This window comes from Eschrichtius robustus, chromosome 6 (genome assembly GCF_028021215.1).
Source record: "Eschrichtius robustus isolate mEscRob2 chromosome 6, mEscRob2.pri, whole genome shotgun sequence".
Classification (NCBI taxonomy): Eukaryota; Metazoa; Chordata; class Mammalia; order Artiodactyla; family Eschrichtiidae; genus Eschrichtius; species Eschrichtius robustus.
This window is the reverse complement of record NC_090829.1, coordinates 32,029,278-32,056,880: the sequence shown is the minus strand read 5'-3', so window position 1 is coordinate 32,056,880 and position 27,603 is coordinate 32,029,278. Positions and strand designations below refer to the sequence as shown.

The following is a 27,603-nucleotide window of genomic DNA, read 5'->3' as shown; positions in this document are numbered from 1 at the left end:
AAAGGGACACGTGGCCAAGCAAATGACTGCTACAACTTACAAGAAGCCTCTTATCACTTCAAGTGTTGGAGCATCAAGACCTTTTCTCCTTCCATTTCAAAAAGAAAATTTTTCCTCTTCCACTTCCACTTACCTCATCATTCTTAATCAGACTCGTTCCTTGCCCATAAAATCAATTGGCTCATGGTTACATGTACTGTACCTGCAGCATTAGTGGTAATAAGAGTTTAAGAAGATCATCATCCATTGGTCTGATCTTTTCTAACACATCCAAGATCCACGTCAAATATTCGTGTTTTTCTAGCATTCCTTCCTTAAATGAACAAAGAAAAATTATACCAATAATGTTAAAACAAAACCAACTAAAATTCAAAAAAGAGCAGTCTTATCTTTATGCTTAAGTGTAATTTTACTATTGTTTTTGTTGTTGTAGTAAAACATGGTCTCCTTGATCAAAGTTTAAATTTTAAACAAAGCAAAGAACTGGTGCTATTCTGTATGGTTGATTGGAGGGGTTTTTTGCTGTTGTTGTTTTTTGGGTTTTGTATATCTGCTTCATTCTAAATTGATAAAAATTAATTCCTACAAGAAAGAAAATTCAGAAGCTTTCAGACTCCCAGGGCATGTCGAATACCTGGCTAGATTTCAGGGTACTATGAACTCATACTCATAGGAGGAAACTTGGCCAATGGTAGTAATTACAAAGAACAAAAACACCCGTCATACTATCGTCTCAGAAAAAGAGGTTGAAAATCCTATCAGATCCAAGGCCCCTTAGTAGCCTCCTTCTCTATCCTAAAATGAATTTCAGCTACCATAACCTACCTAGGAAATATAACCTTAAAAGTCAATATAATGGCCTAATTATCTGTAACATAAAGAAATAAAAGGAATTTATAATACAATAATGTATAAATATTCTGACGTAACTACACTAAGAAACAACATACCCATAAATTTCCAAAATGCTTCACAGGGTTGGTGTAGTTCCTCTTAACATAAGCAACGTTAACATTTTCATCTATTGTCTTCATATGTATGTACATATAAATACACACATTCTTTATGGCATTCTATGCACACACATATTTAATGTCATATTATAACCTTGTATTATGATTCACATCATAAAAGAATCTTCGAGATAGAAACAAAAAGCTATGTTCTCTGGGAAAGCCACTTAAACTTTTATGGTCATTCTGGTTAACAACCTTAGTAGTTAATATGAAGTCCTACTTTGTTCCCAGCAACTCTGACATATCTACATATCACCAGTGGTCCACTACCATGGTTAACAATGATTTGTATAAAAATATACTGCTAAATTATAGTTTCTATATTTAAAACATTACAGTGACACCACATTGACATGATAGCAAAGTGTTCACTTATTGCTAATTTCTATTTTTTTAAATGCTTAGAGTCAAAAAACATTTTAAAGGTTAGCCACAGAAAAAGGGCAATTTATAGTTTTCAGACCAATAAAGTAAACTTTAAGTTAAAGAAATAAATAAAATGGAACCTTGCATGAAGGATTAAGAGATGGTGAATGCAAGGTTCAAAAGAAAAAGTATCTTCATAAGCATGACTTCCAACGACTACATAATGTCCATCCTCAAGATGCTTTTGTTATGTACCTGTACCCTTATCTCTGCACATGCACACCTGCACATGTACATACTAGAGACAGTTTCATGTTTCAGAATAAGGTGAATTAAAATATGATGAACTTTTAAATTAATGTCCCAGTTAGATTCATCCGTTTAGGACCTACCTAACTGCTTCCAAAAAAGAGATACTGATCTCAGTGCTCCTAATACATAAAGTAATCCTTCCAAAAATACTAAGCATGCTGAGAGACACTTTTTTCAAAGACGCAGACTAAATCCTCGGCTCAAAAAAAGTCATAAAAGCTCAGAACAGGCACCGAAGTAGTCTTCTGCTAAATGGAACTAGAATTGGTTAAGAGTTGTTTTTACTGATTTAAAACTAACAATGCTACTTCCCAAAGGACTGGGGAAGTTTCCTACTTTGAGCTCTTAGAAAAACTTGCTTACCACTTGGAAACTGTAATTAAAGTTCTAAGGGGGGAAATTTAGAAACCACACATCCTTTCTACCCCCTTCCTCTTTGATCAAGATAGCAGGTCGTGAACGTCTATGCTGGTAACACAACTCCAGCTGAATGCACTCGTCCTTCCTCCACGCCGGGAGTAAAGATCAATCCAGGCAAATAACAGCACAAGCGCCCTCTTCTGGTCAATATGATGTACATCAGCGTGTCAGGATGGGAGCTCAGTCGTTCCTCAATGCCCTTACCCCTCCTCTCAACTGCATTTTAAACTGCAGCTGAACAAAATTAAGATGACCTTTCATTGGAATAACTGAGCTCTAAAGGAGATCTACTATAAGACAGGAGGCATCAGCACACAAATTTTTTTGAATTAATGCCTCCAGTTTTTGCAAAGTAAATGGCTTGGGAGGATTACATTTAATAGCACAATTACAAACCAATTAATGGCATTAAAAGAGCTGGCATCATTGAAAGCTGGCCATCAATATGTATAATAGGAAGCTGTCATCTCAGGGCAAAGGTGTTACCTTTAATATAATGTAGTGTGAGATATGTCAGATGGCTTTCTTTGAATGTATTAGTTCATATAGTGATATAATTTAACGCTCCCCCCCAAAACTAAACTGTAAGGAATTTGCTCTCCCCTTAGAAGCATGCTAGCAGCCTTTGCGTTTCGTGGGAAGGTTACCTGGAACATGTGGAATGCCAGCTTTTCGTTGTACTCCCACTGCCTCATTGCCTGCTCCACGTCAGGTGGCACGGGGACAGGGCCATCGCCCGCGCTGGAAGCCAGGTGGTAAAAGTCGGAAATCTTGGCTAACTGCTCTCGAAGATACCTGGTAGATATTTGTGTCCACTCTGCATTTAAAAAAAAAAAAATCCATTTCCAGATAACGATGAATGTAAGAACTTTTTCTTCCTTTCTGATTATCTTAAGGATACACTTATAAAACAAACATCTATTACAGTACAAAAATGGCTTTGGAAAACGTATGCAAGCACTGTTCAGAAAGGCACACCCACCCCAAAGCCCTTAAGTAATGCAAACTAGTGTAATGTGCCTGCCCCATCGGCTGGCAAGGATGCCTTGCGGCCAGCTCTTCCCTTGTCCCTCCGTGACCCCTGACCTAGGAGAAGAGATGCCCACACTCATATAAAAAAATATCAATTTACATTCCCACCAACAGTGCAAGAGGGTTCCCTTTTCTCCACACCCTCTCCAGCATTTACTGTTTCTAGATTTTTTGATGATGGCCATTCTGACCGGTGTGAGATGGTATCTCATTGTAGTTTTGATTTGCATTTCTCTAATGATTAATGATGTTGAGCATTCTTTCATGTGTTTGTTGGCAATCTGTATCTCTTCTTTGGAGAAATGTCTCTTTAGGTCTTCTGCCCATTTTTGGATTGGGTTGTTTGTTTTTTTGATACTGAGCTGCATGAGCTGCTTCTATATTTTGGAGATTAATCCTTTGTCAGTTGCTTCATTTGCAAATATTTTCTCCCATTCTGAGGGTTGTCTTTTGGTCTTATTTATGGTTTCCTTTGCTGTGCAAAAGCTTTTAAGTTTCATTAGGTCCCATTTGTTTATTTTTGTTTTTATTTCCATTTCTCTAGGAGGTGGGTCAAAAAGGATCTTGCTGTGATTTATGTCATAGAGTGTTCTGCCTATGTTCTCCTCTAAGATTTTGATAGTGTCTGGACAATTCAAAAAGAGTCATGTACCAAAATGTTCATTGCAGCTCTATTTACAATAGCCAGGACATGGAAGCAACCTAAGTGTCCATCAAGAGATGAATGGATAAAGAAGATGTGGCACATATATTCAATGGAATATTACTCACCATAAAAAGAAACGAAATTGAGTTATTTGTAGTGAGGTGGATGGACCTAGAGTCTGTCATACAGAGTGAAGTAAGTCAGAAAGAGAAAAAGAAATACCGTATGCTAACACATATATATGGAATCTAAGAAAAAAAAAGGTCATGAAGAACCTAGGGGTAAGACAGGAATAAAGACACAGACCTACTAGAGAATGGACTTGAGGACACGGGGAGGGGGAAGGGTAAGCTGTGACAGAGTGAGAGAGTGTCATGGACATATATACACTGCCAAATGTAAAATAGATAACTAGTGGGAAGCAGCCACATAGCACAGGGAGATCAGCTCGGTGCTTTGTGACCACCTAGAGGGGTGGGATAGGGAGGGTGGGAGGGAGACGCAAGAGGGAGGAGATATGGGGATATATGTATATGTATAACTGATTCACTTTGTTATAAAGCAGAAACTAACACACCATTGTAAAGCAATTATACTCCAATAAAGATGTTAAAATATATATATACATATATATATCAGAGGCACAAGCAGGAAATAGAACAGGGGAGGTGAGCGCTTTAAGAAATCACAATTCCAGACATAGAGAACAGACTTGTGGTTGCCAAGGGGGAGGAGGGGGGAGGAGGGATGTATTGGGAGTTCAGGATTAGCGGATGCAAACTATTACATATACAGAATAGATAAACAACTAGGTCCCACTGTATATAGCACAGGGAACTATATTCAATCTCCTGTGATAAACCATAATGGAAAAGAATATGAAAGAGAATGTATATATGTATGTATAACTGAGTCACTTTGCTGTATAGCAGAAATTAACACAACATTGTAAATCAACTATACTTTAATAAAATTAATTTTTAAAAAATAAAATTAAAAAAGAAATCACAATTCTACTCCAAAAGAATTCAAAATCCCCCCAAATGCAGCTCTCTTAAGGTACATTTTTCCGGCTCCAAGTCAGGGTTCAAACATGCCTAACTAAGGTGTGTTCTGTTTCTGTCAATCTGTAAGAGGACTGACCTTCCCCGCAGGCTGGCCCCAGACAGCGTTCCGCCCTGCACTCCCCCACCCCTGCCGGGGACACAAGAGTGGCCGCCTCTTGGACAACCATCTGGACCTTCAGTTATTCTACTCTCCCCAACCAACACAAGATGCCTCAGAACTCAATCAGAAAGAGTAGTGAGCGACAAAAGGTAGGAAACTGGGGAGGAAACAGAAAATGTAGCATTAAAAAAAAAAAATCACTAAAATTATTCAAAAGTATCCGCCACACGGTCACAAATTAAATCAATGTGTTGCCTTTGACTACCATGAAGGATGCGATGCCAACTTTAGCCCATTCTGTGGATAAAAATGTAGTAATTGCACGCTCACAGCCAAATTTCCCCAAGGATTAGTGAAACAGCATTTCAGAAGAAATCATCCTACTGAAACATCACCACACGGTGCTGTTTTCTCATTATTTCGGCAGTAGGTTCTCCACCCTTCTTATTTTTAAAGGAACCTATCCTGACAAAAGTAAGAGTAGAAACTAAACATCTATTAGAAATTGAGCGTTTTGATTTTATTTTTTAAGTGCTACTAAAATTACTTGACAACGGTACCCAGAGATAATTAATGACTGCTAAGTTTTGGTCTAAACCACTTATTCTAATTGTGTCTTATTTAAAACTGAAATTCAAATGCACATGTTAAGCATTGCTCCAGTAATAAGCCACTGCAAAAAGATGAACAGATACTAGGTCAGCATTCTGTTCCTAGTATAATCGTTTTTCAGAAAGCACCACCAATAACAGATATTATTGTTAAAATTACTCCCTCGTCATTAAAAACCAAACAATAAATTGTCAATGTCATCATTTTCTGGTGCCCCTGTTATGGACTAATCATCTCATGACTCTCACTTGTTCCGCAAAGCACAATACCAACCATCAGATGAGAGGAGTTTAGCTTAGCTATAATAAGCAAAAACAAAAATAACAAGGATCCAAATCCTAGCTTTTGTGTGCCAAGCCTTGCTATTAACTCACTCTCAGTTTGGTACTATTCTCAATGCCCCCTCAGAATATTTTAGCTTCAAGAGCTAAAAATAACACACACATTCACACACACCCCTACTTTGTCTAGGGTATATTTTCTTTTCAAGATTGTTTTTTTAAAATATAGAAGAAATACGCATTCACTACAGAAAATTTCTAATGCAGATATGACAAGAGAAAAATCTCATAATCATTAAACAGTTTTATATTTTTTCAGTTTTCTTTTTTCCTTCTTGTGTGCTTGACTGTTTACATAAATATATGTATATCTTTTTAAGAATCTGAATATATCATTCCACAATTTGAAGTCCTTTTAAAATTCAAATGAAATTCAAATATAGACCTCTTGGTCGTGTATTTTAACTTTAACCGTATTTAACTGACATTAAGTTATCATATCAATCAGTCCGATTCAGAGACCTGGGACTGAAGACAGTCCAGTGTGAACTAATATAAAAATTAGGATGCACACAAAATTTTCATTAAAAACAAAAAATAACAAATAGCCACTAGTACTGCACTCCTTAAAATTATCAGATTCATGGACACCTCTCATGCTTAGTTAGGACTGATCATTAAAAGGGAGAAATGAGGGCAGCAGCGGCAAGACACACAGTGGTTCTCAGCCCTGAATGCAAATGCCATCACCAGAGGGGCTTTTACCAAACGCCAGTGTCTTTGGCCCCATCCCACCAGATTCTGATTTAATTGGTGTGGAGTGGGGACCCAGTCCTAAGTGATAAAAAGAAAATAGGAATGGTCAGAGATCTTAGGGAAGATGGGGGAGCGAGGTGAGGAGCTTCAAAGGTAGAAAGATGCAGAAAGCGATGAAAGAGGCTGATCTGAAAGCGGACCAGTTCTAACATCGAGCAACTCAGAGGCTCGGGCTACATCTCTAGTTCACCGATGTCAAGTAGAACTCAAGGTCCACGAAGCCAGATTACTAGAAAGTTTACGAACATGAATGTTACTGACAGTGGGTCAGGGGTCAGCCCTGGAAAGAATGACCTGTCCTTTTCACAACACCCTCCCTAGCGTCCAAGAATCCTGTAGCCACTACTCCTCTCTGTTGATGCCTAACCCCCAAAACAGAAGGGATTTCAGCGGCCATGCAGTCCACCCTACCGTACGATAGATCCAGGCACTGCAGGCCTAACTCAAGGTCACGCAGGTAAACCAGAAGCACACAAACAGGTGTGAGATGCCCCACTCCAGCACATGAAAGTACATACATTGATAGATACATGATAGGTGAGAAGAGAGACGTGTCAAGTTACATTAAAAGATGATCTCCCAGGGCCTGGAATACCTAACAGTATTAATAAGAGAACTGGGAGCTCAGCAGAGGAGGAACATCCACCCTGGGGGCAAACACAGAGCACCCCAAATGCAGCAACGCGCACGGAGAGGGCGTCCTGGCAGCGTGACACAGCAGAGTAGCAATACAGGGACGCACTGAGTGCCGCCAGTAGAACGAACTTAGGGACGGGATGGCCCTGGGTCCAAATCCTAGCCCTGCCACTGAGTCGTGAGCAAGGCATCTAGCCTCGGCTAAACCTCAATCTCCTCATCTCTGCAACAGGGATCAATAATACATGCAGGTCAGTTACTGTAAGGACAAGTGACTTAGCACAGTGCCTGCACCACAGAAGTTGATCAGTAAGCAGTTACTTACTAGTAAGCGGTTGCTATCATCATTATTATTGGTATGAAAAGTTTTTAGAAAGGAAACTAAAGGTTAGACCTTGACTGTCCCTGATGTTAGACCCTGCTTCTGCCTCAGCTGAGCTGCAATGCCTAACATAGCGCTCTGGATAAGTGTTTATGGAATCAATCAACATCAATTTCATGGTTCCAAAACCTTCAGATGGATCTGCAGTCCTTGATGAATTGAGGTCAAACTCCTTAGCTGGGAATTAAAATCATTTCAAATACCATCTACCATTACATACTCATACACACTCAAGGTGCTAGCTCAAAGTGTTTTCTCTCTGACTCTCATGGCTATGATGCTCTGTCAACAGGACCTTCCATAACCACCTGTGTTCAGGGGTGGGAATATTTCTGGGCCCAATTCAAATGTCACGTCTCTCGTGTAGCCTTCTCTAGTCTCTGGACACCACCCCACCACCTAGTGGGGATCTCTCTCTCTTCTCTAACTGATGTATTAGAATTTCCTCCGTCTCTTTCATCCCCATAAAACTATTCCTTACATGCTCAAGATCTAAGTATTGACTTGAGTCAATACACTATAAGGTCCTCCCAAAATAAAGCGACTAAATCAAGTTCCTCTGCAATTATTCTGCCTATCAAATCTTCATACAAACATCTTCGCTTTCTAGTTTAAACTCATCACTGCAGACCTAGAAGGTTTCAAACACCACTGTAGGGAAAATGCCAAATTCCCTCTCTGGTGCTCTCTGCCTTTATTACAACCAATGCAACTAGAAGCGCCTGTTCACCAGTGTGCTACAAGAGGCCCATGCAAATACAGAACTTTCTATTCTTTTTAATAAACTTCCAGTAAACATAAGTATAAATATAAACTTTATACACACACACCCTAATATATATATATATATATATATATATCTTCTTTAATTTTGTGAAGGCTTATTTTCCTTGCTAAATTCTTTCCTTTTATCAAAACCAGTGGGAATCCACTACATAAAATAGATGCAACAAAGATTGCTTTGTAAAAACTCCAACCAAGTCCAGAGACGAAGGTGCACATCTTTAAAGTGATCCACTTGAATCGGCACTTAAGTCAATTCCAATGCCAGGCTCCTCAACGGAAAAACCTATATCCTCAAACATTCTCCCTGAAGCTACACCACTACAATAAAAGGTTCTTGCCTCTCCACAGTGAGAATGAACAGACCGCTTCTCAAAACTGCAGGATGTAGAGGATTTAACCAGCCCGACTTTGGTGCAAACCTGCCTTTGGTGCAGACTGATGGGAGGGTGGGGAGGGTGTGGGGAGGGGGAGAAAGAAAGTTCAGTATATATAAAATGCTGCACCCTCCATCTGTGAGCCCCCAATAAAATGACTGAAAGATTTTTCTCGTTTTCTGTTGTTAAAACACTTTCTTGATCAAAGGATGCCATCAACAAAGTGAAAAGGCAAACTCACAAAACGGGGAGAAAATATTTGCAAATCATTTGTCTGACAGGGGACTTGGATCTAGAACATATAATGGACGATTACAACTCAATAATAAAGAGATGAATAATCAATCCATTTTTTTTAATGGGCAAAGGATCCGAATAAACATTTCTCCAAAGAATATAAACAAATGGCCAATAAGCACATGAAGAGATGCCCAACGTCATTAGCCATCAGGGAAACGCAAATCAAAACCACAACAAGGTACCACTAGGACAGTTATAAACAAGAAGACGGACAATACCAACTTTTTGGTGAGGATGTGTGGAAACTAGAGTCCTCATACGTTGCTGGTGGGAATGTAAAACGATGTAGCCACTGTGGAAAACAGTTCGGCAGTTTCTCAAAAGGTTGAACATAGAGTTAACATATAACCCGTCAAGTCCACAACTAGTTACATACCCAAGAGAAATGAAAACACATGCCCACACAAAGATTTGTACACACTTATAGCAGCATGGTTCATAACAGCCAAGAAGTGGAAGCGATTCAAATGTCCATCAACTGATGAATGGGTAAATAAAATGTCTGATATGCCTATAATGGGATAGCACTCAGCCATTAGAAGTCATGAACTACTGATACGTACTACGACATGGATGAACCTTGAAAACATTACACTAACTGACAGAAACCTGTTTCAAAGAACCCCATATGTTATGATTCCAGTTAGATGAAATGTCCAGAATAGGCCAATCTATAGGGCTGAGGGGGGTTGAGCGGAAATGGGGAGTGACTGCCAATGGGTACGAGATTCCCTTCAGGGTGATAAAAATATTCTAAAATGTAATGATGCTTTCACAACTCTGTAAACACATGAAAAACCTCTAAACTGTATACTTAAAATGAACTGTAAAACAGTATAGATTGTATCTCAATAAAGCTATTATATAATTTTTTAATGTTTTCTTGAAATACCTTACTACCAATAAAAATTCGTCAGCATTTCATGAAGTAAAAGAAAAGACTCTACTCCGCACGGATGAAAAGTAATCCACGACGAAAGGACGAGACTTTGAGGGGCCCAGGGAGGAGGTGTGGTTAGGGAGAAGAAGGGTAGAAGCAGGTGTGGCCAAGAGGATGAACGGTTAAACCTGGGTGATGCGTAACAGGGACTTTATTACATTCTCCTATATTTGTCCATGTTTGAAATGTCCATAATAAAAGGCTTAAAAACGTTAATCAGTTGAATTCTATAAAACGATTCACAGGAAACCGGAAATCCCGTATTCGGCCACTGGTCAAACTTGGGGAATGAAAGGCGGGGCGGGGAACAGAGTGCTGGATAAAGAAGAGCCCCAGGGAAAACTGCTGCCTCAGGGCGACGGGAGACCAAAGGAGAGTCACCCCACCGGCTGGAATGTTGGTTCTGCTGAATGGGCGGTTAGTGAGATCAGGTCCTCTGGCTGAAAAGCAGGAAACGCGCGTGCGTGCGTGCGTGTGTGTGTCTGTGTGTGTCTGTGTGTGTGTGTGCGGGCAGGTAGCAGGGGGGCTGGAATGGGTAGCTGGGCTGTTGTCACTCCGTGGAAATGCTATGGTGCAATAAATTCCCGAATCTTTTTTTATGCTTTAAGTTTTCCTCTCACTTAGAATTAACTGTACAACACTGGGGCTAAATGGCAAATACTGAATATCTGTTTTTGTCTGGATGAGTAATTTTACCAGGTTATTTTTAACTGGCTATTTCTCTCTGGTTTTACTTACTGGCAATGACACTAAGTACTGTCACTTGGGGATCAAGGTGACAACTCAAGAAAAAATAAAAATCATGGGCATTTGGCAGCAAACATTAAATGCCTACGGAGGGCCAGAAGCTCTCCCGGGGTCTGGAGCTACAAAGGTGAGAAGAAAGCAGTCCCCACCTGAGGTGATTCATCCTTGAGGTAGAGAGACACACAGGGACACAGATACTGACAGCAATGAGGTAAGTGCTCTGACATGCCATGGGACACAGGAGATGAAGCAAGGGGATGCTTTAGCCAAGTCTGGAGGGAAGGTACAAAGGAGTTCCACAGGCAGAAAGAGCAAGTGTGTAACATCCCAGGCCATGCAGACAGCGGCAAGGCAGAGGGAGAAAGGGTCACCCGTGAGGCGAGGTAGGTGGCCCAGGCCAGAGGTCCTCAAACGCGATGGCACAAAATGGTCACCAGAGGGCGCCAGTTGGCTAAACATACCAATTTAGCTTTGACTCCGAGATTTCCACCCTGTAAGTCTGGAGTGGGATCCAGAAATCTGCACTTATAACCAACAGCCCAGGCAGTGACAAGCTATGGAGTTTGATCTTTTGCCACGAATGACTCAAAGCCATTGAAGAATTTTAAGCAAAGGAAAGAGGAGATCAGATATGTAAATTAAGATTCTCTCTCAGAAGTTGCAGGGGGGTGGCAGGGAGAGAGACAAATTGAAAGGAGGCTGCAAAGTCCAGTGGAGAGGTGACTGAGGAGGGTACAAAAAAAGAGGTAGGTAGAATTGTAAGCAACCTGACGGTGGAGAGGGAGAAACAGAGAGGGGTGGGCAGCTTCCAGATCTCCCTGTGGGGTAGCTGAGCAGATCATGGTGCCATAGAACGGGATGTGGAACAGAGAGCGGGGTGGGGGGAGGGTAAGGGGGCTAAATTCAATGTGTTTGTTTTCATGAACGTGTTGTTTTAATTAAACTTTATTTTGAGATAATCATAGATTCACATGAAGTTGTAAGAAACAATATAGAGAGACCCCGTGTACATTTTACCTACTTTTCCCAAACGTTAACATCTTACAAAACTACAGGACAATATCATAACCGGGATACTGACGTGGACACAATCCACCGATCTTACAGGTGTCCCAGTTCTGAGTGCAGTTTTGACCACTTGGATTTGAGGTGTCAAAGATATTCATGGGAAGATGTGTCCAGGGGCAGGTGGATACACAGGTCTGATATTCAGAAGGCTCAGGGTGAAGATACGGACGTGGGGAACTCTATCATACGTGGGTGCAATGCCTTAAACGACGGGACTATGACAGCAGAAGTACCCAGCAGACACAGCCGCAGGTGTAGGAAGGCTTATTCTGCAGAGTAAGAATATGGCTTGTGCACTAACTAACTCAGCCCTCTCCTGCAGAAGTACCCAGCAGACACAGCCCCAGGTGTAGGAAGGCTTATTCTGCAGAGTAAGAACATGGCTTGTGCACTAACTCACTCAGCCCTCTCCTGCGCCCTCAGCATTATGTTTACTCGCTTGGTGGTGAAGAGCCCAGGTTCTAGAGTCAGGTGGCCTGGCTCCTGTCGGCAGCTCGAAATCACTGAGCAGCTTTGGAGTCTTGGGCAAGTCACTCAGCCTTTGGATGCGTCAGTTACTTGTCTATCAAACAGGCTGATAAGTGTACTTAGCCTATATGGTTATTTTGAGAATTAAGTAAGATATAAGATGCTTAGAACTGTGACACAGTTTGCTGTGTCACAGCACAGTGTGCTTCTGAGAGGAAGCGAACTTGCATGATTTACAGGCCGGGCGGCCAGGAGCCCACAGATGGGCAGGAAGCAACCTTGGCTGGAAGTAGGAACTCTCTGGCCAAGACAGGAAGACAGGTGAGGCCTGGCTGCTGCACGTAAGTCCGTCCAGGTGTCTGTTGGGGTGGCAGTGGGCAGGTGGCTAAGGGAGACTCACGGAGTCTGCCCCTCTCTGAAGCCCAGGAGAAGGGTGGTGAGACAGAAGGGGGCCTGCAGACGGAGGTGCAGGTCCAGCCAACCAACCGCTCTGAGGAGGGAGGGACAACGCCCCCCCGAAGGATAAGGGCCCTTACCGGGCAATATATAAATAACTGTGCAACTGCGTGACTGATACTTAATGCTTAAGGATCTCAGGGTGAAAAAGAGACCAAGTGGCCAACCAAGGAAACGGGCGGCAAGGTCTTGGGCAGGGAGAGGAGGAGGAGGAGGGGCTGATGAGGAGGGAGCAAAGGAGACTTGAGTCCCAGAGCAGCAAGGAGACTCCCAACTGCTTGCCTGCCTGCCTGCCTGTCTTGGAGATGGGGGGCAGCACCTCCTACCTGATGACAGCCTTTGACCCTTTTCTTGGTTTTCCCCTCTCGCTGTCAGGTCTCCGATTCCTGTTCCCAGGCTAATGCAAACAAATGCTAACTGTTGCATTTAGGGATTTTTTTTCCAGTTGTCCTTGTTCTCTGTCAACCCCATAAGTGCATCTGAAGCCCAGGCAGAATCCAGTTTTAGCCCCTGGAACGAGAATGTCTTATCCCACCCATCAGCCAAGCCGCGAGGTTCTTGGCACCAGCACCGCTTCGCAGTTTCCTCCTGACAGACGGGCACGTGCGAAACGCCTGCCGTGACAGCCCCACCCCTTCTGGGGAGCGGGTGGGGGGTGCGTTGGAAATGAACGTTATAGTTATCAGAGGGTGAGTTCCTCAAACCCTTCCCAGCTTCTGAGTGAGTGACGGCCTTGGCCTAGCTGAGATATTCCTCTCACGGAATAACAGGGATATTAATTTTCCAAATATTAAACTGGTGCGTTTACTTAACCCCGAAGGACAAGTCCCCACCGCCTTCCACATCTGAGACCAGGCTGAGGACTTCATCGCCGCAGGAGAGGACAGCTAGGGCAAGACAAGAGACTCGAGGAGGAGACCACAAATTCGCCTCCCTGTGAACCGGAGAACATACCTCTGCGCGTTCCTGCAGCCTCGGGAATAAAGGGGGGCCCGCCTGAGGATTCGTGGGGAGGACAAACGCGGGCGCGGTGCTGGTGAAAGACCCACTGCCGGCCCTACTGGAGGCGCCAAAGCTACTGAAATTACACTACATCGGACGCTTGGTTACCCTTGCTCCTCCTCCAGCTTCTGCTACAGAGGAGGCAGTAGAAAGCCCCAGTCGTTTGTGGAGCAAAAATAAACTACCTTTTCTTTTTTTTTTTTTTTAACTTTTTGCACTTTGCATTGGAATTTAATTCCATGACCACTTGTGCTTTGAGTAAAGCTTCTACAGTAAGAGCAGCACTGTGTTTACTTCTTAGGTCCTAGACGTAGTTGCTGTAAAGTGCGTAATTCTGAACAAGAGTCTGCCACTAGGACGCGAATACAAATACTACAGACATCACGTCGCCAGATAACCGTGCAAAGTAACTCCAGACCAAAAGGCTCTAAAACATAAAAACGCTTACACATCATACAGACCACACAGACCCATCCCCTGTATCCTCTCCTCCAGCACTCACCTGGTTTTATTTTGCTGGAGATTCCAAGACCGTATGATATATTGTATGGTACGATATCATATATCAATATGATATGTTTATTTCCATCTATTCATCTTAGTTGTGTTACTCTCACAAAGACGTTCCAACTGACCATTTATCGACCCTTAATGTGTTTTCTATCCTGTCAATATGGTCTATATACTCCTCGACTACAAAATCATGGTGAGTTGAAATGGGCAGAAGAGCCACTTTATTGCAGGGATTTCATTTGGAAGATTATACACACTTTGTCTGAAAATGACCCTGAAACTTAGAGAATGTCTTTTTTAAATTAAAAAAAAAAAAAAAAAGCTTTCTATTCATCATGGAATTAACATTCCCGTACAAATTGCAAAAAGAAAAGATCCAGCTTTTATAAGTATTACAAAGTTAGTAGCTTAGAGCCCCTTACAAGAGCAAGGCGCTCTGTGCACAGCACGGAGCAAGCACCTATTTTCTGAAAGGAACATAAAAACATGCACTAAAGATACACATAAAAATACATTTCAGAAGATACACAAGAAACATTACAACAATTCCTTCTGAAGTGTGTGATGAGGGGCCGCAGGAGGACACAGTGAGGTGAGACCTCACTGCGCCCTTTGGGGTGTTTTGTGTTTTTCTACCATGGAATATGTGTTACCTACTTTTAAAAAATATTTGTCACACAAGCAGCTGTCTTTTCTCAAAATCCTCCTGTTTATGCTTTAAGCAATAGATCTACAAGATGCACAACAAATAAAAACTCATGAAACACTGAGCTTTTTGAAACACCCCTCATACCTCACCCCATCCCAGCCTCACAGTCGCCCCTCTGATATGAGCCGCTTAGAAACTCTGCAAAGCAAACAGGACCCAGAAATGGAAGTCCAGGATGGAATTCTCAGTTCTCCCACTTTCCAGGGATCTTCTCACCCTAATTTGTAAAACGGAGATACCTAGCTACCTCAGAGGGATTCCGTGAGGACTGCCCCAACTGACAATATAGAAAACCAGGCTGCAAACTACAAAAACTTCTAACAAACAGATATTTTTGCTGTATAATATGTTCCAGGTATAGATGTACATGTACGTATTGATAGCCATAGACAGCAAAGAACTAAACTTTAATTAAATTGGGACTCTGATCACTATTTTATCACAGATTCATTAGTTCGATCAGGAGTCAACATTAAAAGTGACTAGAAAACAGAGAAACTGCTGAGTGGCAATGGGTTCTGAACAGGAAATTCAAGACCAGGTAATTCACCCAAACCAACAAGACCAGAAGAAATGACAGTGGTAAAGACCAAAGCAAATACAGTACACATAAAAGAACTATAAATGTAACTCATTTGCTCTCAGTTTGCCAGAGAGGAAGATAACTAGCTAATTTAAGACCAAGAAATACTTTTTAAGACGTGAAAACAAAACAAAGCAAAAATTTCCCAATTTTTACTTAAAGGCTAGATTTCTTTAGGGCCCAGCTCATATTTAACTCTTACAGAAAACCTCCCCTAATTTTTCCAGCCTCCCAATCGTTTCCTATATGATTACTGGTAATCATGTACTGACTGTTGCTCTGTGTTTTATGTATGCATCTTGTTTCCATAAAAATGCCTTTAAGGCAGCCCCCGTGAAGGCAGATAGCACAGACTCCATTTGGTTAAAAACTTCACAGCGTCTACTCCAGTGCAGAGAATCTTAATATACTTTTTTTTTTTTAAACTAAATCACTCTTTATTCAAATGAAATATAAGTTCTCTGAATGCATTTCTCTAAGAAATTCAAAAAGCAATCATGAGCAGACATTACCTTTAACTGATCATAAACACACACACACACGCACACACACGCACACACACACACAACCAACAACCACCACCACCACTACCACAGACTAGCATTCTAACATGGACCCACTATAACATTTTTACTTTAGAAAAAGCTGAAATATGTTTCCATAGGGCAACAATGTGGAATGCAGAGTTACACTGTAGCATATTAAACTTGATGAGAACATTTAAAAGTGTATATAAATCAGGAAAGTACAATGGCGGTTGACAGAGGTGGAGGGAGGAGAGAGAGGGGAAAGGAGAGTTTATTTAATGAGTATAGAGCTTCAGTTTTGCAAGATGAAAAAGTTCTGGAGACCCGTTGCACAACAATGTGCAGACAGTTAGACTGTACTGTACATATAAAATGGTTAAGATGATAAATGTGATGTGATTTTTACCTCAATTTTTAAGTCTCTGTAAATTTTACATATCCAATTAACTGAACAACTACACACCTGGAAAAATATAAAAGCCTTCCAATTTTTGTTAAGGTCCCAAGCAGCAAGCACTTGGCTGAGTGAAAAATAAGCTCTCGTAATATTATCTAAGAAGAACTAAAACTGTAATGCATTCCCTGAGCTTCCTTCAAATCTTTTGCATGAAACACATTTTTTTACAGCAAGGTATCTTCCAGAAAAGGTATCAACAACACAAAAATAGAGAGTAATAATTTGGGACTGAGATTAGGCTTAGCTAACTTTTTATTTATATCAAAGTTACACTTGCACGTGTCTTAGAGTCCAATAGCTCTATATGACTTATTGTGAAAAACGGCAGCCCACTGTCCATAAACTCCTCCGTTTCCCATTCTCCAAAAGCAATTATTTTCAATTCTTTCATCCACTGTGTTTCTTTTGTTGACCGCTTTATCTCTAAATAACATACTTGCAGTTGTACTTCCTGATTTTAAGCATTATCTATTGGCTTCCTACTACGGAAGATGATGGGATATTCAGCTCTCCTTCACCTCCCACCAAGACATTACGTACTTAGATATTTCCTTTCTTCCTAACATGTAGCAGATTTTAATTCTGAATCTAGTATATGTTTATAGCAGGGTAAGACAAATACGTAACCACGGCCTTGTTGCTTTCTCATTGTCCATGTAACTGATATGAAATAAAGGTAAAATCAAAGAAATTAATAAAAATCTTTAATGTTAAATGGAAATGTAAGAGATGAATTGGAAATAGGAATATAAACTCCCATAGGAATGCACAACATGTGTACACACACATGTATTCACAGATATATATGTATCCCATCCATCCAGATAGGGCTTAGATGCCATGACATCCTAGTAGCAATGAGCACTTTCAGAATCCAGATCTTGCTTTCTAAATACCATTCCCCACTAGAAAGAAGTAGGGTTCCGTAAAGAAATGGCTGATTGCAGACCTGAGGCAGAAAAAGTACAAGATGAACCTGGGAGACTTTCTGTGCCAAAAAAGAAGGAGGTGCTCTAAGTCAAATGGTGTCATGTCAAAGGATACAAAAGAGCTTGAAACATCTTCCATTGGCCACCTTTGGGACAATTTGAACACTAAAATGAACAACAAGTATAACAGGTTGCAAAATGCTGAATGAAGGACTATCAGTAAGCCCATAACAATGACCAAAGATACATTTTTTTAAATAAGAAAAAAAAAAAGGAGAAACTCATTTATTAAAGAACTAAATGTGCAATTACAGCAATTCTTACTCTGAAAACTGATACTCAAAGGAAAAGAATTTAGCATTTATTCTGCCTTTTTTTTTTTTTTAGAAAGAATTATGATTTATCACAGCTGATGAGGGAAAGCCCATTTTTACAGAAGAATGCCAACATCTAGCCATTCCCAGTGAAATAATGGTTTTGGACTTGGTTCATCAATGGATGCTAAAACTTTCAGGTGAAAGGAATGGAACGGTTGCACATGCCAAAGGTGTACCCATAGGTCCTGTTCCTTCTATTGGAGAGTGGTTTTTACCAGATATAGCCAGAGTTACCTCACCAATCAAAACCTATTTTTCATGCCTAGGTAAAGCATGAATTTAAATTATGCTTATGCAAGCACATCTGTCCAGCCTTCAGGGTTATTTTCATAGTAAACATAGCAGATATCTCCTTTATGACAAATAGGATACAAGGAACACGTGAAAATGTGGAGGCAATCTTGACTTGAAACTCAAAACTTGTCCCTGGAATCAAAAAAAGTGTGCACCGTCTTCAAGGACCCGAACTGAATGTAAGCTGGTTGGCTCAGATAAGAAACCAGACTGTCAATTATGTGTTTAGCAGGGCTTATTTTTGCAGTCCAAATGGCTCAATGAATATGTCACAAATTAATTACCCACTGAGCAAGAAGGGGAGCTGTTTCTTCGATGTATTTTGGGGGCGATAAGGATGGTGGTTCCGAGAGTACAGTCAACCAAGAAAAGTCTCTCACCCACCCCCAATGCCCAACCCAACAAAACCTCAGGGGTACAGAGGAAACAACTGGGGGTGAACAGAGCAGCTCCCTGGGCAGTTTAACCACGAAGCATTTTAAGCTGCTTCTAATCTGTTTCCCCAAAAAAGGCCTCATGCCCATGATATGACTTGTCACCTTTCACCATATTGAACACCCAACAATTCCTAGCCACAATTAGAGCTGCTCATCTTGCAAGCAATTTCATCTGTCTCTCGTTTCTCTGGCACCCTGGGCTTTGCTAGGCTCTGCCTGCTCCCCATGGCACCCGCGAGAACAGGAGTTCTGGCTCCTCGGATGCTGCCCACGGCCCCCAAGTCCTGCAGCCTGTTCCCTGCCAGCACCTTTCTCCCTAGCGATGTTTCTTGCCTCCCGGGGCCAGACCTACAACATGCACATGCCCCCGGCAACCATCACAGTGCGGAGGAAAGAACAGACGTCTCCTAGTAGGTCCACTCCGTGTGCGCCAGCAAGCGACTTAACTTCTGAGGCTTGGGCCCCGCATACACGGAATGAAATAATGAAACCTACATTGAAAGCATGTTGTCATGATTACAAATAACGTCTGTAAAGTTCCCAGCACAGTGCCTGCGATAATTAGCGGAGACTGGCTCATGATAACTGTGGTCCTAGTGCAGTTGTAGCATACTGTTTATTAACGGTCTATATTCACCGTCCACTTACTGTGTGGTGGACACTCTTCCAAACGCTGTAGAGGTACTGACTCACTTCATCCTCAGAAGATACTGTCAGTTACGCCCAGGGGACAGACAAGAAGCTGAGGGGGGGTGTGACGACAACAGTAATAGTAGTGAGAAGCGCTTCCAGGGCGCCCCATCGTCCCGCTCTAGCAAACACGCCTCCCCACAGCCTTTCCGCACTGCCCCACGGGTACCTGATGCGCCAGGTCAAAGTAAACCCTGGCGGTCCCACGTCAAACCTCCTGATGGCCCTACTCCCCCGCAGATGCCATTCTTCTGCCAGAAATGCCCTTCCCTGCATGACAGACTCTGTCCTCCGAGGCAACGCTGCTTCTTCCAAAACTGCCCTCAAATGGCACTTCTTCTGTGACCTCCCTGGGCTTCCCGAGCCCCTTGGGACTTCCTCCGCATTTTATGCGCTTCGCTGTTTGCGCTTCCTTCCTCCTCTAATATCTGGAGTGTTTGGCTGTGTGCCCCCTCCCCTCACGTGTGAACACCGGGGGGCAGTGACCGCATTCTCCCCCTCTGTCCCCACCGACCAGCACAGCGCCCAGCACAGACTCCAGGGCCCGGTCTGGACGCACGAGCTGAGGGGCTCCGTCCCCCACCTGCACATCAGTGTCTTCATGTGTGAACTGGGGATAAAGTACCTTTCTCCCAGGGCTCCTGAATAATAAATCAGACAAGGGGCTTCCCTGGTGGCGCAGTGGTTGAGAATCTGCCTGCCAATGCAGGGGACACGGGTTCAAGCCCTGGTCTGGGAAGATCCCACATGCCGCGGAGCAACTGGGCCCGTGAGCCACAACTACTGAGCCTGCGCGTCTGGAGCCTGTGCTCCGCAACAAGAGAGGCCGCGATAGTGAGAGGCCCGCGCACCGCGATGAAGAGTGGCCCCCGCTTGCCGCAACTAGAGACAGCCCTCGCACAGAAACGAAGACCCAACACAGCCATAAATAAATAAATAAATAAATAAAAATTAAAAAAAAAAATAAATCAGACAATAGACAGAATGGACATAGAGCTGAGCCAGTGCTCACTAAGAAAGGGGGAAGGCGGTACCACGGCACATCACAGCCACCCTGGTAGCCCTGGGGGGGGTTGTTCTCACACTAGCCCACAGGAAACACCGTCGTAGGGCCCAACGGCAAAAGGAGGAGGTATCCCCAAGGCTGGAAAGCTCATTTTCACAGCACGCGTCCGTCAGGAGCTGATTCAATCTAGGGCCGTCGGGAGTGCCAAAATCCCGCCCACCGCAGTGAGGGTGATGCCATAATTGCTTAAGAGACACCCACTGTTACAGCGATAGCAATAATGGTATAATAGTAAATACTAGAGCTGTATGATGAACTCATATAACCCATTAACGATAAGACTCCTCCTTATTGTAGGGGAAGTTCCTACAAATAAACGTACAAGGTTCTGTGCTATTTACCATAGTCCCATTTCCAAATCTGTTCAAAGATTTTAATTATATAACTCTGTGTAAGTTTTACTTTTTTATTTTTAAGTATTAGCTAGCTCATTTTACTGATTGATTGGTTTTTATTTTTTTAATTTTTTTTTTTGGGCCGCGACGCACGCCTTGCGGGACCTTAGTTCCCCGATCGGGGAGAACCCGGGCCCCGGCAGCGAAAGCACCGAGTGCTAACCACTGGACCGCCAGGGAATTCCCTTAGCTAGCGCATTTTAAATGCTTTTCTCTGGTGAGCTCAAAACACTTAAGACAGTTAAATATTCTTGTTTTAAAAACAAAACCTCATTCAATTCCAAAAAATATCGGAAACCAAATAATGTATCACGTCTGGTATTCTTTCCCTCGAGTCTCTAACGCTCATCTATTAGACGGCATTTTCTAAACATCATGTCCACCTATAACCTCTTATTTTTTCAGGTCTCATAAAGAGGGAGAATTAAAGTCTCTTCTTCCAAGCTTCCCTAATTCACCTCTGTTTTAAAATCTCTGCCCTGATGTTAGGATTTGTACAAGTCAAATATTTCTTTGCCCCCCTTGAAACTACACATGCAACCTCACCCAGAAACCCAAGGCCCCTCTCGCCCCTCTCACTTTTGGGTACACACTGCACTAGGTTTGCCCGCTGCAAGCTCCCCCCCAGGGCAGCAACTCACTTAATCTACATTTTAGATCTGTAACTCTGCATAATGACAGTGAGGATTTCTGCGTTGCTACATTTAAAGAATGTACACAACAGGCCTGCTCCCTTGTTACTGTTAGCCCACTTAACATTAGGAAAAACTCTCTTCAATAAAATCAAACAGCAGTGCTTTATAGCTCTGTTCCAACACTGAATGTGGGAACTGAAAATAAAACATATGTTTCTATTACAAAGGAATAAAGGCCATTTCTACTGAAAACACTTCACAGATCCTAAGGACGATCATCAAGACAACGGAAGCCATAAAACCAACGCCAGAAGAGGGTGACACTCGATAGTCAATCTTGCCCCAAATGTGCTGAATGCTTCTTGCCCCAAATGTGCTGAATGGTTTCTAGAACATAGAAACTATTACTGCAAGTTAATCTTCGAGGTGTATGCAATTTAATGCAATTCAACACATAAATATGTGTGTAGTTGCTTGGCTGTATAGCTTGCTTGGAGTGTGAAACTTGCTACATTATGGCCATGTCTACACAGCCAAATGCTTCCAAAGGCACTGTGTAATTTGCTTAAAGAAGCTGAAGAAGGTGCTGAAGACAAAGTAGTAAGTGAGAGATACCAGGTGTAACAGAATGATAGCAAACCAAGATCAGATATTTGAAACTGTGTGCTCTTTTCATGTAGTATAAATAGTACACTACATTTGCGTTTTTAAAACACATGTAAGAATATAGAAAGAGCAATTGGATATCTACCTAGTTAAATTACCTATTAATCACAAAGGATAAAACAGTAACTCTGCAGTGGAGAAACCTGATAGACACCACCTTACCCAAAAGCTCAAAGTTATCACCCCCGGTACTGGGACAATGTGATGGGAGGTACCGAGACACTCACAGCATCACTTCCGTGATACTCCCACCAGAAGTGCTTAACATGAATCTGATGACGAGCAACTGGAAAAATACAAACCGAGGGACATTCTACAAAATAACTGGCCTGTCCCCCTCAAAAATGTCAAGGTCAAAAAAAGAAAGGCTGAAGACGATGGCAATTAAAGGCCACGTGGACCATGGATTGGATCAAGGTTGAGGAGACCCATGTCTGGAGAGACTAAGGACTTTGCTTTCAGTCACCCAGCCACGTAGCACCAGAGCCAAGACAAGTACAGCCCAAAGCTCTTTCCGAGATGCTAGACCTAAAAGGTTAGGGGTGAACTTCTAAAATTCACGCATTTAAAAAATATTTTTAGCCTTAAGCATTTTTTAGGTCAAAGCTTTTATACCCTACCCTGAGAAAAGGACAGTAGGCAATTGACCTTTATGGATTTAACATTCACACTTTTTAATACACAAGAATAATCATAAAGACCATGTAATACTCTGTAAATAAACTGAGCCGAAAAATGGAATCGTGTGTTATGTGGCTTATGAAACAAGAGAAAACACAGCTAGTGGGTGAACCTAATCAACTCTCTGTTGTGGGTGTGCAAATAATCGAAATTTGAGCTTGGGGGGTGGTTAGAAAATAATCCCCTCCCCAAACCAACTGATCACACTGGTAAGGAAATTAACAGCAAAAGTAACGAATCCAACAAGAAGTCCATGATGTTCTGAGCTAGACACTGGAGCTAGGCTTCCCTCCATTTGGTAGAGGAAATCATACAGTCCTGGTGATGCATTCATATCTGGGAGGCCTAAAAACTCTTAACTGCATGTTCTGCACAAATGATGAGGTCCATCAGACTTTCACGTGTCCTAAAATTGTTTTACATTTCATTTGGCAGAATCATTCCTGCATGATCACCTTTTTTTATGACAGTTAAAATCAGATTACATGGAATATCAAGGAAAACAGGAACAAGTTACCAAAAAATACGAAGAGCATCTAAGGAATGGAGAGTAGTCTCTCCGTTATAGCTAGCAATGCTGAAGGTTTCAAGGATTACAAATCGGAGCAAATTAGAAAATGAAAAGAAAAAAAAAAAAAAGCAGGCACACATACGCACAAACGCTTCAAGCCTGTTCATTTATTTATCGTTAAAACTACTGAGCATCTTTTGTATGCCAGGTACTGTCCTAGGAGATCCAGCACGGAACAAATCTGACAAAATAGCTCATGAAGAATTACTACGGTTCAGAGTCAGGAGAAATAGGTGATCAATAAATTAAAATATAATGAGATGGCATTAAGAGCTATGAAGAAAAATGAAGCAGGACGTGAAGAGAAGGCTTTTCTTAGGAAGTGTCCTCTGAGCTAAGCCAGCAGTGGGGGAGAGGGCAGGCCAGGGGGATACTGGGGGGTGAAAGGGAGAGTGGCAGCCATGGGTCAATGCCTGAGGTCACGATGTGCATCCGGGCTGCTGGTGCTGGCTGAGGCACATGTCTGAGAGAGACAGGCGGCCGTGAGAGGATGCTGAGCATAGGCGTGAACCATGATGTATGTCCTAGCAGGATCACTCTGACTACAAACTAGGAAGTTGTCATTAGAGGGGCAAGAACAGAAACAAGATCCGCTGGAGGCCCTGCAATAAAAAGCACAGGCGAAGGTGGGGTTGCTGGTGCTTTGGGCCAGGGTGGCAACAGCGGAAGCAGGAATACCCTGTTGGATTCTGATTAGATTTTGAAAGTAAAGTTAACAGGATTGCTGAGGGAGTAAATGCAGAGTTTTGAGAGACAGAGAAAAGCCCAGAATGACAATATGTCTTTTACCCTCATTCGCCTGATGGCTATGTATAACATTTACTACGGAGAAGTCTGAGGAAGGAACAAGTTTAAGGATGGTGAGAAATCAACTTTGATTTGATACACATTAGGTTTCGGATACCTATTCGTCATCAAAGTAGAGGCGGCTAAGAAGCAACTAGATATCCAGGTTATGGGGAGAATTATTATTAAATGCAATAGATACACGGATAGATACAGACAGAGAGAGAGAGAGAGAGAGAAAGAGATAAAGAAGAATTGCACATATGTGTCTGTATATGAATGAAGGAAAGTTCAAGAAGGAAAACATGGACAAGGGAGAAAAGAAATTTATACACTGTATTGTATCTACTTCAGCACCATTTGAAAATACTGTAATGAGAACATAACTACTTTAGTAATAAAAAAGGGACATTTCTTTTGTTTCCCCCAATAAAATAATAAGCTGATGAAAAAATCAGACACGTAGTTAACACAAGACTACTGTGAAAACAGACTCAGAGACAACCATTGTTAACTTTGTGGATTACTTCCCTCCCTTTTTTTTTCTTGACATTTACATATTTATACTACACAGTTTTGTTTTTTAAGTACAGTTCATTTTTGCTTGTTATTTTGACACACATGAGATAATGCTGAACTCAAAGGTGGCAGCCATGGTATCAGGCCATTCTTTGTTTTGAATTACCGTGTTCACGCTTTTAGAATGTCCCCGCCCTCCGGTTCGTTGAGGCCCCTTTACCATTCCCAAACGCGTCACACCCTGACTCACTCCTCTAGGGTGCCTCCTGGCATTGGAGGACATTTGTACTTTGCGTCCTGCTCCTCAGAGCTTTGCAGCTGGGGGTCTGCCTTATAAAACCATAAGCACGCTTCCATGTCATAAAGAATTATTTGTAAACCTAATCTTTCAATGGACTCTTTATATATAATTCTCTGTGCACAGTTCTAATGTAGCATCCAACCTTTTATAAAGCATGTTTTAGCACCGCCTCAAGGAGTCACTGTCTAGTCACCAAAAGAGAAGAAACTCTGACTGAAAGTAGTTTCCCTTCAGTTCATTCAACAAATACCTACCAGCGCGTGTGTCTGTGTGTGTGCGTGTGCGTGTGCGTGTGAGAGAGAGTGAGAGAGAGGATGACAGACACAAAATCTTAAAAGATGATTTCAGACAGAGAAACGTGCTGTGAATAAAATAACAACACATGAGAACATAACTGGGAGGAAGGTGAGAAAGAGAGAATGCTATTGAGCTGGGTGGGCAGGGAAAACCTACTGGGGAAATGACACTTGAGCCAAAGCCTCAGTGAAGAGAAGGAGGCTGCAAATAGTCTGGAGAAGATCAACTCAAGTACAGGGTGAAGAGGAAAGGCAGAGGGGGGCCCAGGAAAGGAAGGAGTACACGTGTTGGAGGCGTGTGCGGCCGGAACATCGCAGAAAGAGGGGGCAGACCATGGATGGCGCTGCAGGCAAGAATCTGGATCTTTAACGAAATTGAGTTATTTGTAGTGAGGTGGATGGACCTAGAGTCTGTCATACAGAGTGATGTAAGTCAGAAAGAGAAAAACAAATACCGTATGTTAACGCATATATATGTGGAATCTAAAAAAAAAAGTGGTTCTGAAGAACACAGGGGCAGGACAGGAATAAAGACACAGACGTAGAGAATGGACCTGAGGACACGGGGAGGGGGAAGGGTAAGCTGGGACGAAGTGAGAGAGTGGCATGGACTTATATACACTACCAAATGTAAAATAGATAGCTAGTGGGAAGCAGCCGCATAGCACAGGGAGATCAGCTCGCTGCTTTGTGATCACCTAGAGGGGTGGGATAGGGAGGGTGGGAGGGAGATGCAAGAGGGAGGAGATATGGGGATATATGTATATGTATAGCTGATTCACTTTGTTATACAGCAGAAACTAACACACCATTGTAAAGCAATTATACTCCAATAAAGATGTTAAAAAAATAAATAAATAAAAATAAAAAATTTAAACCTCCACCACCCCAGAAAAAAACAGAATCTGGATCTTTATTCTAATTGTAATGAGAAACTACTGTAAAGTTATAAACAAGGACACAATATGATCTGATTTAGGCTGAACAATCAGTGTGGCGGTTGTGGAGAGACCAGACGTTAAGGAGCAAAAATAAAGGCAGGGAGACCAGTTAGGAGGCTGCCACCGTCTCCAGCCAAGAGAGGGGGTGGCTTGAAGCAGCATTTCAGGAACCGTGGTGGTGACGTGTTCAGACACAGGACACATTTTGGAGGTAAGGGCAACAGGACCTGCTGACTCAGGAACGAGGACTCCGTGCCTGGGTGAACAGAACCAGCACTCCATCCACACCTCGAGCGACTTCTACCTTCACTAACGGACCTTCGCGGGACTCAGCTCTCTGGGATGGGTATGGAAGGTGCAGGCAACAATTATTTACAGGGTAATGTAAAATGTATCATACCGTCTCACTTACCCAAATTGGGATCAGTAGCCTGACGTTTCTTAATTTTCGCTTCAGAAATAGCAGAATAATAGGCACATGTCATCTTGATCAGCCACGTTGCTCGAACCATTGGCACTGAATACTTAGCTAAATATGCGAAAACATCTTCTTTTTTACTAAGGATGGGAACCTAAAAAGAAATAACATATTTATAACAATCACATATTATGTTCATCGCTAGGCCAACCTAAAGAAAGGGGAAGCAAGAGAAAGAGACTCTAAGTTCCTGCTGGCTATGAAAAACTATATCCTTTTTTTAAATGGCACATGCCATTTTAAAAAATATTTTTAAGCAAATTTTAAGAAAAAAGAATCAAAACTATGTTTAGCACATTGGCAACACAGTTTTATCAGTTGTGCTTTCTTATTTATAAAAACAAATTATTTTCAAACTCTCAGATGCTGAAAGCTACTCATATTGTATCAACAAAATAGGAAAAATAATCTCATGACAGTCCTCCAAGGAGTTTATATCTCAAAAATGGAAGGGACAGATCAAGTAAAAGTTATCCCCGCTCTACATTTTATCGAAGAACATTTTTGTATACAGCTTTCCGACTGTAACATTTCGTAAGAATAACAATTTCCAGAAAGCTGCTAAAAGTGCCTTTAGACCAAAATTTTTAAATAGAGGCTAAAATGATGGATCAGTGAATCTGCCTAATAAACACTGAGCTAGAAAGAGCTGGGTAATTAATTCACTGGTTGAAAGTGGGCACTTGAGGCAGTTAATTATTTCTTCCAGGCCACAAAGGTACTATTTAGCAACTTAGTATCCCAATGTTCTGCTGAATGGCTCGAAAGAGTTAACCCAGTCTTCTAGAATTCCTCATAAATATCCTAGGAATAGCCCATTAATCTCTACATAAGCTATCCAATTTACGAATACTGGGTAACGCAGTGGACAGAGAAGATGTTGGCTGCAATGCAGCAGGATGGGGAAAGTGAGATGGAGAAGCAG

At 42.0% G+C, this 27,603-nt stretch overlaps 1 protein-coding gene across 1 annotated transcript in view; it reads right to left on the bottom strand.

Annotated features, from left to right (window-relative positions):
* MED12L (mediator complex subunit 12L) overlaps positions 1 to 27,603 on the bottom strand; it is a 317,602-nt gene that overhangs the window by 250,793 nt on the left and 39,206 nt on the right. Inside the window, exons 5-7 of the mRNA XM_068545632.1 lie at positions 26,613 to 26,772; positions 2,762 to 2,931; positions 203 to 313 (exon numbers count right to left, since the gene is read on the bottom strand). Of these exons, the coding sequence (XP_068401733.1) occupies positions 203 to 313; positions 2,762 to 2,931; positions 26,613 to 26,772 (441 nt within the window). The remainder of the gene's footprint in view (positions 1 to 202; positions 314 to 2,761; positions 2,932 to 26,612; positions 26,773 to 27,603) is intronic.